Source organism: Passer montanus, unplaced genomic scaffold (genome assembly GCF_014805655.1).
Source record: "Passer montanus isolate IOZ18808 unplaced genomic scaffold, ASM1480565v1 scaffold26, whole genome shotgun sequence".
In the NCBI taxonomy this organism is placed as follows: domain Eukaryota; kingdom Metazoa; phylum Chordata; class Aves; order Passeriformes; family Passeridae; genus Passer; species Passer montanus.
In genome coordinates, this window is record NW_024367261.1 from 9,366,484 (window position 1) to 9,386,414 (window position 19,931).

At 34.8% G+C, this 19,931-nt stretch overlaps 1 protein-coding gene across 2 annotated transcripts in view; it reads left to right on the forward strand.

Annotated features, from left to right (window-relative positions):
* Positions 1–19,931, forward strand: part of ATP9B (ATPase phospholipid transporting 9B (putative)) — a 154,481-nt gene that overhangs the window by 77,196 nt on the left and 57,354 nt on the right. For both annotated transcript variants that reach the window (XM_039712256.1, XM_039712257.1), the window contains exon 11: positions 6,744–6,820. In XM_039712256.1, coding sequence (XP_039568190.1) covers positions 6,744–6,820 — 77 coding nt within the window. The remainder of the gene's footprint in view (positions 1–6,743; positions 6,821–19,931) is intronic.

A 19,931-nucleotide genomic window follows, 5' to 3' on the forward strand; every position in this document is an offset into this window, starting at 1 on the left:
TAGCTTTGGTTTTTTTTTAACTTAAATTTTGATCTTTCAGTAGTGCAATCCCTTGTAGCCCACTGACATCACTGACCTTTTTGATTTAATTAAAACTTTACGTTGTAAGGTGCTCTGTTCAGTCACAGTGGATGCTTTTCCCTGCTGAAAACCAAGGGTGGTTTTGCATTTTTTAGGAGTTTTTCTTCTATGTATACTTTGTGATTAGTATCTTCTTTCTTAGGGCAAAGTTTTAATCAGAAAGAGTAGATAAATTTCGAGGCAATTTTAAAATACTGGGATCTAAATGTTATTAGTGTTTCATGTATATCACAGATATTAGGAATGAGTACACATTAGTACCTAGATGTTCTATTCAGATTTTAAGCCATTGTAACATTTTTTTTTTAGAGCAGAAATCTATTTTCTTTAATTTTTGCTCTGTGTAAGAAAAGTCAAAAGGGCTGTGGTTAATCTTCTGCATGAAGACTGAGAATAAGGAATTGAGAGAGAATGATATCTGAAGAGAACTAGAATTTAAGAAGGGGAATTGGAACAACTGGGAATAGCCAATAAATGGGAAGAAAGTAAAAGAGTCTCCAGCAAAATTGTAAAGTTAGTCCGTACTATGAAGACTTCTTATATCAGTGAGGGGCCTGCTGGAAGGATGTAGGGAAGAGATTAATTCTGAGGAGGTAGAAAAGAAGTCTGTGGCTGAGCACTCCTTTCCTGAGTGCTGAAAAGATGTTCAGTCATGTTCTTTGATTCTTAGTGTTGTTTGATTTGATTGTGCTGGAAAATTATTCTCTCTAAAACTGTTTGGTCAAATGGGTGATGCCTAAAGTTGTTCTTAGGTTTTTAACTTAGGTAGCCAAGATCTTTAACTTTATATAAAAAGATGCTTCTCATGAATTATAAATTTCAGTACTGTGGAAACTTGGTTTGAGTTTCCTTTTCCTCAAATCTGTGTGTGGAAGAAAACTACAAACAAATAATATGCATCTGCAAACTCTTTAATTCTGAATCAGTAAATTTGAATTTTAATTGAAAGCTATTCATGTTTTCATTCCCATGAAAATAGATGATTATTTTGTTTAGAAGTGTAGCTATTGACTGATTGCTTTTAATCTGCTATCTAAATTTGGCACCCATATTAATGGAAACAGCTCTTCTTAAAATTTATACCTTAGGATAAGTTTGAGTTTTTTACTTCTGAGGGGTCTTGTGAAAGTTTAATTATTTGTGAAGGACCTTAGCTTGTTATTAATGATGGCAGTGGAAAAACATAGGAAAATATAATTCTCTTATTGGGACATATTTTTAATAGTGGAATAAGACTAAGGCAGACTAAGGGCAAACTCACTGAACAATACAAAGTAAAAAAAATTAAATGGCTCTTCAAGGCTGCAACCCCTTCTGAAGAGAAAAATGTGATCAAGAAATTAAAAATTGTGCCATGATGTGTATATAAAGAAGTTAGCTTGAATTTAGGTACCAGACAAAAATAATTTCCTTCAGTAACTGATTTTGTGACATTAATTATATCTAACCTTTGGAATATCATTCATTTAGCTTACCTCATTTCATGTATTACCTGCAATTTAATACCATGGTAATGTGTTTCTCTCATGTAAGTGCTCATTGTCCTGTAAGGCAAAAATCCAGATCTTAAGAATTACTCAGGAACTGTGTGGATGTAATTTTAGCATTTGATAGGATTAGCCCTTTAGCAAAAAGTAGGAAATTATTTCCTTCAGTCTGTTGCTTATCTAATAAGACATTTATAAGATCTTAGAGGTACACTGTGCATATAGTCGCAAGACCATAAGGTAAAACATCTAGCAAATTGTTAAAATTTAAATGTTCTAGATCTGGTTGATAACTTATGCATCATTCAGTTGCTTCCATCTCACTTCCAAGCTGAGTGTACATAACTAAGTTAGAACACTTGATGATGAGCTAATTAAATTTGCTTAGTTTTTTAAAAAAATTAGACTTCATAATCGAATTTCCAAGATTTATGACAACTGAAAATCTTAATAAAAATGCTGGTCACTGTCTGACTGCATTATAAACATATATAAGCTGACTTTCTTAAACCTGACATGGAAGGATATGAAAGGTGGACTCTGCCTACAGAAGTTTGCAGGTACCTCTGCATTCTCTCCCCTAGTAAAATCAGTCACAGCCCTTATTATATCTGAAAAATATAGTGGAAGAATATGCTTGTGGACAGCTTCTACAGATAAGTGACACTAGGATTCCATGAAAACAGAAGAATAAACAGCCTGTAGTATGTGAAAGTGTGCAGTTTTTCTACTCTGTAGACAGCTACCTCGCCTACACTTGTATCTGATTTCAGTGTCCTCACTGTTGAGGTTCACAGTTCTGTTACACACAGGTATTTTTCACTGAAAAAGTCTGTGGCATATGTGTTCAAGCTCAATAATTTTATTACTATTGCACTTTGGTTCAGGAAAAGGGTTTTGAGGCCTGAGTCCAGGTAGTGGAGGGTAGAGTTCCACCCTGCAATATTTCCTGTACATCTCTTCATTTACCCTAAGACTCTTCAGTATGACATCTTTAGTACTGTCTAGCTTGAAAGGCTGCTCCCTCCAGTGGTCTCTAAGCAGCCTGGACATCATCTGTTACTAAGCCAAGCAAATGTGTGACTCACTGGGACCCTGTTAGACCCTTTCCAACCCATTCTAGGTTGTTACAAAATGTTCTGGGTCAACCTAGCACTGTTATCTCGACATATTACCTGACTGATGCTGTCAGTCTCAGAGAGCTACATCACTGACACCCAGGAAGGGAATAAGTATCTGAGTTGCAGATATAAAGTCTTATTTAATTTTAAAAATGGTTTTGTATAGGACATACAGGACAATTTTTGGGTGAGGGGGCTCTCCTCCCAGGGTTTAATAGATGCTGAGTTTCCTGATAGTACTCTTTGACATATTACAAAAACCACATTGCATCAGGTAGGATAGCCCACTATCTCCAGGATAGATGCCATTGCTATTTGTCAAGGTGATACAGAGGGTCAAGGTTAGGCTGGGAAAAGTGTTTGGGGAATTATGTGGGGAATACCTCAGAAAACTTGAGCTCTGGTTGCTGATGCCATGACAGTTCTAGAAGAGAGAGACCACAAATCAATTATTTCACAGATCAGTAACAGTAAATTTAAGTGTATAACGGTTTCAAGAAATCTTATCAACTGCATCTTGAATGCAGATTACCAAAGCTCATGAGAATATCAGAATACTACAATAATGGATTCTGCAGGGGAAAAAAGCACCTATTGCTAGAGCAGTAGAAGTGACAAGAAAAGTGTTTGCTATAATTTAAGACTTTTTTGTTTTCTTCGTGAATTTTGGGAACAAAATATTGATTCAACAAAATTGTGTCATTCCAAACAACATAAGAATAAACTATTCCGTGTCATTTTTTATATCAAAATATAACGTTCAGAAAAGTAAGATTACTCAAATTTGTACATTTGGAAGGCATTTACTTTCTCTGGATATAGTATGTCTCTTTAAAGAAGAACAATAAGCTAAATGGGAGGGGCAGGAATCCATTTTACTATACCTAATATATACCCAGTTTCAAAACTTATAGTTTAGAAATCTAAATGGAGATTCCTACTGATATCCAATCTGCAGGGTTTTTGCCCTTTGCTGTAAAGTTCTGACAGAGATCTGGTGACCATCTGTATGATGCTTATCCTAACCCTAAAAAGGACAAAGATTAATGTGCCTGGATCACACTGGAAGCCTCTGGCAGGGATGGAAATCAAAAGCCTTTTTCCCAAGTCCAAAGCATGCAGTCATCCCTTAGTTATTCTTAATTAAGTGAGATAGGAAAAAATATTCTACTTTTCCACTAAAAGGCAGTATTCTAGCAGGTTTTTAAAAAGCAACAGTAAGGCACGGAGTCTCTGTCATTCTTAATATCTGTATTATCACTGTGGAATTAATAACAGTGCCTGAAGGAAAGGAAATTTTGGTTAGTAAAAACTTGGAAAACTACTGTCCCTGTAGAAACACTTCTAAATATAAGCAAGTAGCTTAAACCACTGGGTATTCTGAAAACCTCTTAGTTTATCTTCAATTAAATTACTTATCTTTCAGATCATTTGTGCTTGTGGGATCAATGACTGTGGTGTTTGTGCTTATTGAAAGCTTCAGTAGGCTTCATTTCAGAATGGGAGAGAGGAAGGTTAGCAGTTAAATTTTAAAAAGCCTCAAAAAGTCCACTACAGTAGGGACTTTAGCTTTTTGTTCTGCATTTGTGGTAATGATCAGTGTGGTTCAAATGCTGAACAAGATAATGCAGCTTTCTGAGAAACCTGCTGAGATACCTATTGAGAGAAGATTTGTATTAATGAAATTGCATCATCATTTTGGCAGATGTCAGTCTTGTGAAGTCACTATAGATAAAATCAGAACAATTTATATAAATGCACAGCTGTCAAAAGCAGTATTTTCTGCCAACTCCTACCTACAACTTTAATTAATTTGAGCACACCCTAGTTTTTATATGGTTCGTACCGTGAGGATGCATGCTTGGGAGATACCAAAATTGGTATGATCACACACCGGATTCAGAGTATGCCTGGCTATCACAAGTCTGCTCTTCCTTTTTTTGTCTGGGCCCACAATTGTTCTAGTGGTATCTCCTAACTTCTCTCCCCATCATTAACCACTCCACCCGTACCTATCAGTGATTGCCCAGCGTAGGAGAGCCAGTTTGCAGAGGCCCCATCCATAAAAATACATGAGTCATTGCTTTTAGTAAGCTGTAGTACAGCTAGATTCAGTTCATGTTATTGGACACCAGAGCTGTCCCTGGTACAACCACTGTGGGACAACAATGAAACTACAGATAGAGTTCCCTACACCAATGTACTTCAGATCTAAGGAACACTTAGCACTGATACTGTGCTAATGCCAGAAACTTTAACATCTAAGATCAACGACTTGTTAAAAGCAGCAGTTTAGTCAGATCTAATCAAAATTCTGCTCTAAGTTCAGTAGTTAAAATGGAATTTATCTGACTTTCACCTTTGAAACCAACTTTTCGAGGAACAAAATATCAGACAAGTAAGACAGTTTGTTTTTATGAGCTGCAGCAGCCAGGAGAAACTTTGTAGAAATGTGGCATCTGGAAGGTAGAGTCTTCCCCCACTTCTACTGAACTAAATACTTGTGAAGGCAAAGGTGGAGTGTACAGGGGGAGATTCCCTACAGTGTATTGTCCAGTACCTTCTGACTACTGGACAGAGGTCAGCTCAGGATCACTCCAAAAATAAAGTACCCCAAAAGGGATAGGTGGATATGGGTTGGAGACAGACTAAAGGGTTCAGAAATTATGGACTAGTGACTATTGCAGGAATTTTGGGATGGCCTGGACATTGATCAGTAGGCATGAGCAATGGTACTATGCATCACTTGTTTCACTTGGGTCTTTGTTTTCTTTTGGGGGGATGGTGTTTGTTTAGTTGTTTTTGGTTTTTGGTTTTTTTGGCCTTTTTTTTCCTCATTGCAATATTTATAATTATTAATATGATCACAAGTATTACTAGTATTGCTTTTATGTTTACTTTGTTTCAATCATTAAACCATTCTTATCTGAATCCATGAGTTGTGATGAGATTTTTTTTGGATGAAGGGATTGGTTGGTTTTGATTTCTTTTTAATTTTTTTTTCCTTATTCTCCTCACCATCCTGTCATTGGTGCTCTGGGGAAGAAGTGAGTGAACAGCTACATAAAACTTAGTTGCCTGGGGTTAAACCAGGATACATTTTTATTTTTGACTAAATGCAGACATCTTTAATGCAAACATCTTCCACTATCATCTTTTTTGTCTTTGGGAGTTTCTTCAATTTTTTATAACCTGTTACACTACAGGAGTAGTGGTAGCAGATGTTATATGTGGTTTTAATTGCCAAAGACAAATTAGGTTAATGTCAGACAAACATGCAATACTTCTACTTTTTTTAAAGTTTTCTGAAGACGGAGTTTTAGCATAGTTATGTTTATTATTTCTTTATATCATAGTGACCACCAAAAGAATCGTGTTATTGCTTGTACTGCCATAAAGCCATTTCAGATCACTTTATGAAGTAATAGAAATAAGGGAAGTTTTTAATGCCAAAAAGTGGTATGTGACATATTAATAAAATAATTTTTTAATATTAAAATTTATTTAGTTATGCTGAAGCCAAGTTTTCCTATACCATGCTGTAAAAATTGACTAAAACTAATTTAAAAATTAAAATGTTTATAAGCTAATGAAGAGAATATTTCTGTATAACATTCTATCAAGGTAATTCATGGGCTGAACCAGATTTTACTTCATTATAGATGGCAGAGGTAGCAGGCAATTGCTGTGTGATGTGTTCAGCACCGCTTTACTAATTTTTTATTCGCTGTGCAGTTATTTATGCCATCCTAACTTCTGAAAACTGTTGGAGGAAATTTTAAGTTCAAATACAAATTTCTAACCAGTTCCATTGGAAGTATTGTTTCCATAAAAAAGAAGGAAAGCATGTTATCATCTTTATGGATGTTTATTGCAGAAGTTAAAATAATTCTTCATTTTACTTTCTGAAAATCAGCACTCATAGTGTTATGCAGAAATGTCGGGGTTTTTTTATACAATTGATTTATTTAAGGAACTGAATTAGTGCAAGTTTTAATTTGGGAACATTTTCTCTCATTTACTTGACATCTCTGGGGTTTTTTTTGTTTTTCAGGAACTGTAATTGGTGTTGTTATTTACACAGGCAAGGAAACACGAAGCGTAATGAACACATCCAATCCAAAAAATAAGGTAAGTTAGTCTTACTCTGGAATTGCCAGATTCTGTTCTCAGAAAACTGAAAAAGAGATGCACCTAAACCCAAAAATCTAAAAGTTTTTACTGTGATGTGTTTTGTGTGTTCTGCTGTCTTGAATTTTGGTAGTCTCCTTTTGAAAGTAAAATTATTTTTCCTTTAGTCAGGAGTGTTACAGGTAGTAATAGGGGCATTTGTCTTGGCATCAGTGTTCATCTTCAGACCTTTATAACTCTGTCTCACAGCTAAATATTAATTTTCACTTCTCCCAGATTATTTTACTGTACAGTAGTTGGCTAAAGGTAGACAGTAGTTTTAAGTAGTGTTTATAACAGAATACAAACGTTTATTGAGGCTACCAGTGGTGGTAGAACAAGATAACTGATGTTCCAGTCAGTACCCAGAACACTCTTTCAGGGATTTTTGCAAGCAATTAAAATATTTTCAAGAGATTTTTCTGTCAAGAAGATAGCAGAGGTTTCAGTGCTTCTCTCTGTACAAGATTCTTTCTGTTCTAAACAAAGCAAATAGCTCTTCACTTAATCAGTAATGTTTCTAATGTAAGTTGGGGAGCACTATCAATTTTAAAGAAATAGAACTTCAGCTGTGGGCTGTACCTTACAACCTAGACCTGTGTTTAGTAAGAAGATAATTATATTAAGAAAGGAAAAAATTATTGCAAGAGGTTTAGAAAAAAAATCAACAGTGACAGGTTGCCATTTTCACGCCATTCATAATAAGTTGCTCTGAGTAGGAACATCAAGAGTGAAATGATAATACAAATTGCTTGAAGCAGTTATTGCAGTCCCCTGAGTGTATTGATTTGTGTTTCTAATAAAGAGATGCTTTTAAATGTCTCATTGACAGAGACAGGTGATATGTACCATTATGAGGATTAAGATGGCCTTTTATTATTTTAATCTTTGTAACATGCATTTTAAAATAATAGAGTAAAATGGAACCAGAATGTTTGTGGTGTATGGTTATTTTCTCTTCTACCTGATACAAAGATGAGCCCTTTGGTAACAGAATTTTTCTCTTAAGAATTCTGAACAACTTCTCTCTAATAAATAATTCGCACAGATGTTTAGAGTGAAATTATTTAATGTAATAAACTGATAGGGAAGTATGCATGAGTGTAACATGCATTACCTAAATTCAGCAGATTGTAGGGATGTATTAGGCTTTTACTAAATGTTAAATTTTTTGTATGTGACTATTTCAACAAGAGCATTGGCATGGAAATTTTGTCTCTGTGAACTGAACAACCATGTTTAAAGAAGTAACCAGTCTGTAACATGGCCAGTAAGGATGAAGTTGGGAACTGAAAACAGGAGAACACTTACAGCTCTCACAGCTAAGTGATAAAATACTGTACTACACTGTAAAAAATAGTTGTCATCATTTTTAAGATGTAATTTTAGCTTTACCTTTATTCGCAGTCTGCATCTTACTGTCTCTATCTTCTACCATGGGATGGAGATTGGTTTGCATACTTCTGTATGATGACACTTGTTGTCTGTAGGTGATATTTTGTGCTAGCTAGCCATGCTGAAGGTAGACAAACAGTTCTCAGTTCATTCCTCCTCTGTGTATTTGGGGATCTTCCCATATTTTCTCAAGCTTGAAAATAATGGTTACATGTTAGCTAGGGTATGTCACATTAGGACCCAAAAGGAGGGCAAAGGGAGGCTAAAATAGCTTTTGGAAGTAGAAGGTACATTACATTTGAGAGATTAAAGATTTGAACATTTAAAAAATAAATTAGCATACAACTTGCTGAAACAAAATTAAAATTAAATTGTTCAGTTTTGCTATTGCTGTGAACTTGAGAGGAAGTAAGTCTGAAGCCTTTTCTGCTTTAGGAAAGAATTGTTTGAAATACTGTTTGAAACCAGTTTTAAATGGCACATTGTTTCTCTCTGCTGCTTTCTGGAGACAAATAAATATAACATTTTAGAGATTTTCCTGTACAACATGTTGATACACTCTTATTGGGAACATAGTTCAATGATGCTAGTGTCTTCTTTCTCTGGGAGAAAGGAAACATTGAGATCTATGATTCCCAAATTGCACTGTCAAACTGAAACTCATAGGTCCAGAAATAAACAAGAAATTCATGGGCCTGACTCTTATCATTACTCTCTTCATTGAAATACAGATAAGTGGTACAGTTGTATTTTTTTCTGGAGAATAACATTGTTGCTGTACTTCATATTATAAATTTGTTTTTTCTAATGGTAGATTTTTAATATGCCTTGTTAACGCTTTTTGAATGAACCAGTATTAAAATTTAAAGATGCAGACCTGCTCTGTAAACACTCAGCAAAAGAGTAAAACTGAAATAAGTTTAGGAAAACTTACATAAGAAAAATTCTGAAATTTATGTACCCGTTCAAGCATGGGATTTATCTGTATGTTAAACTTAGAAGGATTTATTGTGTTTGCTGAAGTATTTAGTCATTCAAGCAACAATTTTCTTAACTTAAAGTCAACGCTTACTTGTTTTATTACAATTGTAAAAATTGTTTCATTGCCTAAGGATGCAAACACAGTCTGAAAAACGCAAAGATAGAGAGTGTAGAATTTCCTTAATGGATCAATTCAATATGTTTTTAATTCCAACAATATAAAGAAAAATTATTTCTGGCAAGGTTTAATTTCAGTCTAAAATTATATACGTTCTGTGCTTCAGATAAATGTGGAAGTGGTAACATCAACATTATAGTGTAATGACTCTCTGCATTTTACCTCATTGGCAGTCACATCAGCTTACTCAGGAATGCAGTTCCAGTCTTTAAAGCAAAAAAAATCAGATTGAATTGTGCTCCTCACAATGCTGTAATCAGTAATCAATCCTATTTGGATAGATATTCTTAAACCTTGGCTTTCTGGATGAAGTTGGACTTGTCAATGCTAAAGGTCATTTATAGGTGTTAATTAACCAAGAGGGAAATTAACAAACTAAGGTTATTTATTTATTTTGTCTGACATTTTGCAGTGTTCTCATTCTTCCTTAAAGTGCAGAACAGTTTTTTGTTATCTAAATTCAGAGATGCTTTTGCAGCTTTAGTCTTCATAGAAAGCAAGACTTTGGTGCAACCCTTCTGTAAGTGTGACTTGTTTCTATCAGTGGAAACAGATTTTGGGGGTGGAGTTAAAATACCACATCCTTGGCAGGAGATGGAAATAAATTCAAGGTAATGTATTTTGTGTATCAGTATTGAAACATTAAAATTTCTTGGACTTTGCAATATATATGCACACAGAATATACACAGTAATGCATCAAAATTAGTAGAAATTATCTTAAATGGAACTGCTGAGAAATCAGTAGCCTCTCTAAAGGAGCTACAGCATGTAATCTGCCTAGTGTGCTTCAGATTAGTATAAAAATAGTTTTAATGTTGCTAATCCTTACAAGCAGCATTCAAAACACTTTTCCTCTCCCCTTATTTTATGGAATTCTACATCTGCTGTTAAATTTTAACATCAGAAGTAAAACTTCATAGTAACTATTTTGTGTTCATCAAAATAGTAATATTGTCTTTACCCTAATTCTTAACTAGCCTGAAAGCTAACTACTCTTGTGGTTCCTGCTTTTGTTGCTTGTTTGCTGTTTTGATTTGTTTTTTTTAACATCTGAAAATCTCAAAAGTGTGGTTGGGTTTTTTTGGGGTTTTTTTTTTGTGTGTATATGTTGCCCTAGGTTATTTGAAAACAGCCTTGCTATTCTGGTAAACTGAGGCAAAATCACTTTGCTGCTCTCTCTCTCACTCTCTCTCTCTGTCTCTCATTCTTTCTCTCCTCCCACAAAATTTCTTTCTGGTGTTTTGTGACCAAATTTACTTCTCTATGTTTAAAAGGCATTTATCTATGTTCTTCCTCCATTTTTTTATGAGGATGATTTTTGAAAAATATTTGCTAAAAAAAGGATACCCCTCCCTCCAATTCATTATTTGGAGTGGAGTGGCTGGAGCAGATTCATGTGGTCCCAGAAACTGATGCCACTTCAGCAATTTCCCTGTTCAGCATAGGTATTTCAATATTCAAAATACATACTTCTTCTGCCTTGACACATTTTTTTGAATGACAATAAATTAGGTTGTTCAACATCTTGTTCGTGGCATTAGTAAGCCATTCTTGTCTCTTCTACCCAAAAGACTGACATTTCTAAGTCCAATTTGCATTTCTGTTCAGGGCTTCATAAGGGCATTGACGTTATCCTGCTGCTACGTTGTTGTGCAAGAGCCCAGTAATTTCACTTGCATTTTTTTTTTTTACTTAATTGATAATTTCATGTTCATAGCCTGTTTGAGAAGAATGCCTTTCTCTGGCTGTTTGTCTGAAGGGTCAGGGTCAGAGTAGAACAGTGAAAATTGTTACATGGCTCTTCATGGCAAATGTTAAGGATTTATAAGGAAAATGTTTATGCAACACTTTTTGTTGGAGTATAGTCTGCTGTATTTAATTCTCTTAAACTTCTCTTTGTATTGGATAAAACTGAGAGAGCTGTCACCTAAAGGTAGTATATCGGTGACATGTTTAGCTTGTCCCCTGACACAGAGCTTCTGTCCAAGGAAGTGCTTAACTACCAGCTTCCCGTGAATTATGAAAATCCCTTTCTTGGTGTACAGGAGAATTTGTGGGATCAGGCCACAGGGAAATACATATCATGTAGTGTTGTTGATGCTGCTGTCTCTGTGTGCTGTCATCTCTGAAAAAAGGAAGGAGAGTAGCACCTTGAAAAGCCTAGTGTCTCTCAGCAAGAGGGATGGAACAGTATTGGGTAAGGAGGAAGACAAAAGGTACTTTTCTTTAAAAATTTGGAAAGAAAGGGCTAAATGGCAGAGGAGGCACCTTTGTTCCAAAATTAGAATGTAGGAATGTTGATGCTTGGAAGCAGTTAGCAGTATTTTGGCAAACCAAAGACAAAATTTGTATGTCCTTTACTCTGAGACAGAGGGAACATAATTGTCTTTAACATCATTAACTGAATTAGCAAGAGTGTCAGAGTGGGGATTTCAATCCTTAGATGACTAGTATGGGAAAAGCATAATTCCACACATAAAGGAGCTGAGGTTTTCCATTTTCTTTCATATATAGAAAACTGAGAGAATGCTAGATTTATACCATGATTTTAAGACAATAAGAAAACAATAAGACTGGAAGCCTTGACTGACTTCCTTGAGTGTATATGAAGACAAAAGTCACTTAATGCAGTCTGTTGTGCTGGGGTGTTTTGTACACTCATGTATCTTATTTACAGCATGCTGCTTCTTTTCAGAGACTTGGTGGGGCACTTTTTATCCCCATTAGCAATGCTTTTCAAGTAGTAGTGTATATATTTTTATAATCTTCTTCTTTACATTGTTCTCCTCAAAAGATGTAAAATGGTAGTACTACAAATGGGAAACTGAGGCACAAGAGATAAAGGAGGTGTTGTGGGGGGAAAGCAGAACAGCCACAAAATAAACAGGAACTTAGAGTGGTCCTTTTAAGGTATTCAACTTCATTTCTCATCCAACCTTGCTGAATGTTTTACAGTACTCTTAGGTTTCAAAATCCACTAATTTTGGTGTTGTGTGCACATGATGTGTATGGGTTTCTGTGTACGTGATGCCTGTAGCCTTAAAGTTGATCCTCATGCATCTTCTTTAGCATCTTAAAAAAATTAGATCATCACTTGCTTATCTACTTTGCTGTTATATCCCCAAGCTGAAGTTGTTCCATGATGTGTCCTGCTATCATTTCACAAGTTAAAGTTACAGAATAATCTATGCCCTAGCTTCTTATTTGTTCTGAAACCAACAATTAGACATATCATGCAATTGATATACCAAGGCACGTGTTAGGTCTTTTCTGGCTGCATGTAAGTTGTGTGGTGCACTATGTTGCTGTGTGGTGCTTGAGGCACTCAACCTGCATGCTGCTCAAGGACTAGGCTGAAGAGGTTGGCTGTGCTGTATTATGGTACTGCTGCTTGGGACATGGATGTTGAATCACTTTTTCAGTTGGTGCCACTTTCTGTTTGCAATCCTATTGCAAAGCAAAGCCAACAATATAGAGTTTAGTTCTAAACAAAATTATTGCTGTGCAACAATATACAGAACAAGCTCTGGGGACGGCTCTTCAGTAGTGAGAGAGAATTCTCACTGTACTCTGGGTATAATCCTGAGTTTACTGCGTATTTTAGAGTTCATGCCAAACCCTCTCACTGCTTTTGCAAAGTCATATAATTTATTCACAGCTGTAAAATTCCTACAGTGTTAAATTTATTCCCTATTGCAAAGCTGTAGAAGGATGAAAATTGATATGTGCCAGAATGTTGATGGCAAGCCACAAACCATGTCTAACTTGGAATCCTAAATTCCGGTGATTCTCATAAAGAATGTTACTTGATGTTCTGTAATCTCTCTTTTTCCATTTTGGAGACTCACATAAAAAAGTTCCTTGGATTTTGTTATCTTAGTATTTTTAGAACATATGTAGGTTAGAATTTGTCTCAGTAGTTCAATGTCATTTCACACTGGTGTTTAAGGAAGGATCATTGGTGGAGTATACCATTTCTGAAGTACTCTATTAATCTATTAGAATAGATTAACCTCACAAAATAGAACAATTCTTAAAATGAATAAAGTTGTGGAATAGCAACAGCATGCTATTCAGCTTATTCACCAGAAATTACATGTATTTTGCCTGGGGTGATCTAAGCTAAAATTAGTGATTTATGGTATAATAAAGAAATCATCTGAAATGTTGTCATTCTACAGGAAACAGTGCAAAAGGGAGATTCCCTGCACATTTGGCTTGTGTGGAATATCCCAGTAAGCTCTCAAAGAGGCAGACCCTGATGGCTATTTCCTCTCAGTTGCTGCCTCCACTGCTACTAATCAGCTGAGGGAGTTTGCTTTTACCTTTACATTGCTCCTTATGGCTTTGTTGCCATTCAGAATTTAATCATGCAGCTGCTGGGGGATGAGAGAGGGTAGGGGCAAAGGGCATGGCCTCTCAGAGGGCATTTGGAATCTCATCCCATGGCTTAGAACTGCACCATTTTCAGAAGGCTCTACCTGCAAGGCCTTGCTGGCCTTGAGCAAGCCGAAGTGGTGGCAACTAAAATACTGATGTTGTGGAAGGAGGCTGCTGTGTGTTTTCCTACATTAAGGTTATGTTCTCTGCACTTGGTGTTTGTTAATAAGAACAATATACCACAGCCAGCATTTTTTGTTGTTTGGGGTTTTGTGTTTTTTTTTTTGTTTGGTTTTTTTTGTGGTTTTTTTGTTTGTTTGGTTTTTTTTTTGTTTTTTTTCTTTATTGTGTGTATTTTATTGGAAATCTGAAACCTTTTTTTTGGAATTATTTTTTCCTTAGTTAAGATCCATGCAATCACATTTTTTTGATGTATAGTATGTATAGTTCCAAAAACTTGATGCTTCAACTGTAGAAAGTCAGGTGTGCCTAAGGTCCTTATGAATTCTTGTTGTTATTAGGAAAAGCCTATATAATGTTGTTTGCATTATTTTCATTATTGCTGCAATTGTTTTCATATTTTTCTGAATAAGCTTAATTTTTTCAGTATGGAAAGGAACTCTATAAGAAAGAGCAGAGATATTAGTTTTAGTGATGGGTAAGTTGAAAGTATATTGATTATTATTTTTTACAGTTATTAGGAAAGAGGGATGTCCCAAATGTCAGAAACTAGGATGTTTAAGACCTGCAGAGCATTCCTAGAATAGATGCTCATCCAATTTTCAAAACTTTTATTTGGATGCTTACAAGCATTAATTATTGTTTACTGTTATTATTGGATAGCCTTCTCTTTGTGTAAAGTGTAAAAAACCCCATGTTTTGAGGTTTTTATGTGACTCAGTTCACATTCATGCAACTGAAATCTCATGTATTTCTCTAATTACTGGAGGCTCAGAAACCATCATGATTCACGTGACCTGAAACCTTAGTCTACAGTGATGGATATCTAGAGGGAAAGTTCGCTCCATATCAGAACATAGTATTTGTTTTGGTGTAGGCTGAACATAGTGATCATAACTAAGATAATTTACTGAGTTGTGTTTGACGCTTGAATAACAAGCTTGTCATAATCTTAACAAATACAGTCTTTGCCCTTCTTTTTTTACCTCAGTTCAGAGAGCAAGCCTGTGGATACATTGAGCATAAAAATCAGCATTCCAGCTTGTACCAGATGAAAATAAAGTGGTTTAGAGTATAGATTAGTTTGTAAAGAGTGGATTGCTCTTCATATTCTTAAAGCTCATTTCCTTCCCATCATATCTTTTGGAATGTATCCCAAAATACTGTTTATACAAAACAGCATTCAGTTTCATTTCTTTTATGATTTTGAGACATTGTGGAATCTTTCCTTAATCTCATAGTCTCCAAGGAATCCACTCAAATGTTTTCTTTTATAAAAGCGAAGACGGATGACTTGTGACAAAGCTCAAGAAAGAAAATAAGATTCTTACTGATGCCTACTGGGTTTGAGGGATAGGCTTTTTTTGTTTTGTTTTGTTTTGTTTTTTTTTTGTTAAGCCTATCACATAGAGCTCTTTTTCTAGTCTACATGTGACAGTGGTTGGACAGTTGTTTATTTCAGGTTTTTTGAAAGAACTGTTGAAAGACTTTTTGATTCAGTTTGTTGAGATTCCTTGACAGTGGTTGGACAGTTGTTTATTTCACTTTTTGAAATACACGTTTTTTGAAAGAACTGTTGAAAGACTTTTTGATTCAGTTTGTTGAGATTCCCTTCTATGTGTATGGTCTTTGGAAGAGATTCAGCCAGCATCAGTCCTCTGCTTTGTATTCAATATATCTTTCTTCTGACTTCCTTACTCCTTGCCTTGTTCTGCTTCTCCACCCTGTTACTCTGGTCTGTCTAATACTTTTACTAGTTCCACCTACCTCTTTCTTTCTTTCTTTCTTTCTTTCTTTCTTTCTTTCTTTCTTTCTTTCTTTCTTTCTTTCTTTCTTTCTTTCTTTCTTTCTTTCTTTCTTTTCTTTCTTTCTTCTTTCTTTCTTTCTTTCTTTCTTTCTTTCTTTCTTTCTTTCTTTCTTTCTTTCTTTCTTTCTTTCTTTCTTTCTTTCTTTCTTTCTTTCTTTCTTTCTTTCTTTCTTTCTTTCTTTCTTTCTTTCTTTCTTTCTTTCTTTCTTTCTTTCTTTCTTTCTTTCTTTCTTTCTTTCTTTCTTTCTTTCTTTCTTCTTTGCACTTCTTACACATTTGTTTTTCCTCTGACAAGGTAGTACATTTGTGAAAGTTTAAGTCTTTGATCAGATGAAATTATCAAATAATAATCTCTCACAATTTGTTTACCTTGAAAAATGCTGTCTTGGTTAGTGTGCTCTCATTTTGTGATGATAAAAGATGATGATCCTAGTTCACCTCTGCAGCTCTTACCTGCATCTTTCCATGGGTTCCTTCCTCCTTATCCTATCCAGCCCTGTCACCTTCCTTTTAAAGCCACTTCCGTCACAACTCATGTATCTTTCATCTGCTCTGCTATCGAGTTGTTGGCTCCAACTTGTGAATGCATGGTTGATTTTTTAACAGTTTTATGCATGGGAAGAGATTCCCCATGAGCAGCTGAGTAGCCATTTCATTGACTTTATCTATACATATTTTTGAAATTCCCAAAGGTTCTCTGGCTGTATGTCCAGCTCTTATTCTCACTTTTGGATGTTTGTTTCAGCTATTACTGTATCATTATTTTCTCCTTTGCACTCGAATCAATTTGTCTTTCCCTGGCTTGTTGAGGTAGTTCATACAGTACCTAGTGCAGTGCTGTGCTCCATCTAAGGGGATCTCACTCTTGATTTGCAGCTAAAAAAAATGAAGCAAATTTGTGTGTATTTATAAATTTGGAGATTGTGGGAATTAATTTTTGCAAATGAGATATTTTTAATTGTGTTTGAGCTGTGAAACAGTACTTTTGAGGGCACAGCAGAAGTGTGGAGGGGCATCCATTAAAGTGTTGTATTCCACATACGAATCTTTCCCTGGCCTTTTTTTCCTCTTGCATTGGAGCATGTTTTCAGTCAGTATCTTACTCATGAAGAAGAAGTGTTTATGTATCCCCTCCTTTGGGACACAGGTTTGAATTGTTTAGCAGATACATTAGCTGATGTTCCTACTAGTTTTGTAATGACTCTCCCCATTGTGAGGTTCAGATATGCTCTGTATGCACTGTTTTATTTTTAAATGTATTTAATTCTGTAAACACTAGGTGAGTGTTTTTAATGCTTTGCATAATATTTTATATTCTATTTTGACCTTCCAATTTTCTTTGAGAATGTGAATAATTTATTTCTAAGTACTGAAGTGTTTTATAGTTGTACTGCACAACAGTTTCCTTGTGGAAGGTCTGCTAGCTTCCAATGACCCTTAGCTACCATCTGGTACAAATTCAAAGTGCTTCTGTCATCTGCTGCTAATTGCTGTCACCTGCATATTGCAGTCACTGAGCAACTTGGAGTGCAGTAAAGCAGGAGGCATACTGCTTTGTATAGCTGCAATCTATCCATAATACCCATGATTTCTTTATTAATATTAATTTAATAATAAAAGAAGTACATGCCTCATGAAATGGTATGAATTAATGTAAATGACATTTCATGTTCATTTTAGTAACTTTTAGGGTTTAATCTGACATTCAAAAATGCGTGTAGATTTGTATTATAAATATATTATTTTGGTATTCTTCAGCCTGTTTATTCTGCTGAGATTGTTCAAACTGAATCTTACAGAAGAGTTCTTTAATCTTTTTTGTAAGCTGATAAGCTTTAGTCAGGGCACTAGCCTACAGCACCATATTATATTAATGTATTTTACTTGTAATTTAGAGAACAAGAAGAATATCCTGATCTGAAGGCTAAACTGTCCCCTGTGGCACTTGCACAGCTGATAATCGTGAACTAGAAAGATGTGTATATCAAATAGTTTACAAAATGAAGCCAGCTGTGTTTCCCTACATACTGTGGCTTCCTGACATGCATCATTAAACCTTATTAGCTACTTCCTTTTACAAAGATTCTTGTAGTCTTGAACATCGCATATTAACATTTTCTGCCCCTCCAACTGGAAATTATTTGCTTTATTGTAGAGTGTCAACTTGCTCTAGTTTCTGATATGCGTTCTAATTGGTACTTTGGAGTATAATCATAGTGAAATACCACTCAGTGCATTTCTTTATTTGGAAAATTAATACAGACCTTTTCACTTCATCTGTCAGTCTGTGCAACTTTTCACGTAATTCCCAACTGTTGGGATTGCTTGCAAACCATTAAGTATGAAGTGGTTCATAAAATGTCTTTAAGAATATAAACACAAAAAGAAGGAGTTTACTTTTATGGTAAGATTTTTTTGTTGCTGTTGTTGCTTACTTAATAGAAATAAAGCTATTTCAGCTGATAAATTCAATGATGTAAAAAACCTCAAAAATGTAGTGATATTATAAAGTTAATTTTTGTTGTTCAGATGAGGCTTTGTTTAATAAAACCACCATCCTGCACACATGCACACACACACCACTTGATTGTTGAATTCTGATATAATGAAATTCAGCTATTAAACCTTAGGAAAGCAGAATTTTTGAAATATTAATCTCTCTGTGGGTAAAAACAGATTTGGAATTAAGTAAAAAATTAAAATATGTGTTATATATATATGCATGTGTACATATTTACAGCTCTTTTGTATATCTGACAAGAAGGACAATTAAATACTTCTGATCTCTATGGACAACATTTTGGAAAATATTATTACAGAACCTTATTTGTTTGTATGATTCCAAGAATAATTTCAAAGCAACATGTTCTGTTAATTGTGTTGAAACATATTTTGTGTTTATTTTAGGACAGAAGAAGGCACTAGTAAGACTGACATTATATAGATTATGAATAACAACAAGTAACTGTATGAAGAAAAAAATTAAGAACCATCTTAAAAACCTTTTTTGTTGATATTCCTCATCTAAAACATTTAATAATCTGAAAATTGATGTTTTTACATAATACTAGTATGAAATTGCACATCAAATCTTATCTAGAAATCTTCACTGAAAAAATGTTTTTTATGTACCTTAAATGGCTGCGGACATTTGCTCTGGATTTATTTTGGGTATTTCTACTCAGACTTAAAGAAGGGTCACTCCCCTTTCTTGGGCATTTTTCCATATATTTTGACATTTAATTAATCTTTTAGGAGACTACTGCTGATTTCCCACTGTATGGAGCAGCTTTCAAGCTCCTGTTTAATTTTGAAGTAAAAATAAAAACAATTTTTTCTTTCAATATGTGTCTCAGGCTTTTTGAAACATTTCTTCTCAATTTGCAGGCTGACAGCATTTTATACTTGGGAATAGCTAGGGGCAGAGACAAAAGTTTGATGCAGTCAAAATGCTCTTTCTCAGTTCCTGTCTCACATGTTTTTCCATTTATTCTTGAATATTATTATATGTGAATATACATTCATATTCCTTATGAATAGGATTCAGATTTAAATGCTTCAAAACAAACTTTGAGATGCTTTGTGTTGTGTGGCTGTTCATTTTTTTTAACCAGATTTCCTGTGCAAGAATACCTGGATGGTTGTGTTTGTATCTGGACCTGTGCTGAGACGGGTTTAATGATGGACATGGAGTTTACAAAACAGAGGAGGAGGGAGGTTGTAGAAATGCTCTAGCAATTAATGAATCACTGCATACTGCCAATTGTAATTCTTCATTCAAGAACTTTTATTCATTCTTTTGCATTTTTTGACTAATCCATCTTCAGAAAGTTTCCTCAGTCACTTTAATAATCTGTGTGTCTATCTACTGTATTACCTTATTTACATTTCCATGAAGAAAGGTTGCAGCTCTGATTTCCATCTACTTTGTGGCATAAGCAACAATATATCAGTGTTTCTCATTGAAGTTTTTTTTCCAACTTACATTAACTTTTAAAATAAGAAGGTGTAATAAAATAAAATGTATGTAATTTACCTAGAAAGAAATTTTAAAAATGCACCTCTGAATTTAACCTCTAATAAGATGGAAGGAGAGCATATCCTTTCAACTGTTTTTAAGCTTACTTTCAGTTTGAGATAAAATGAAAT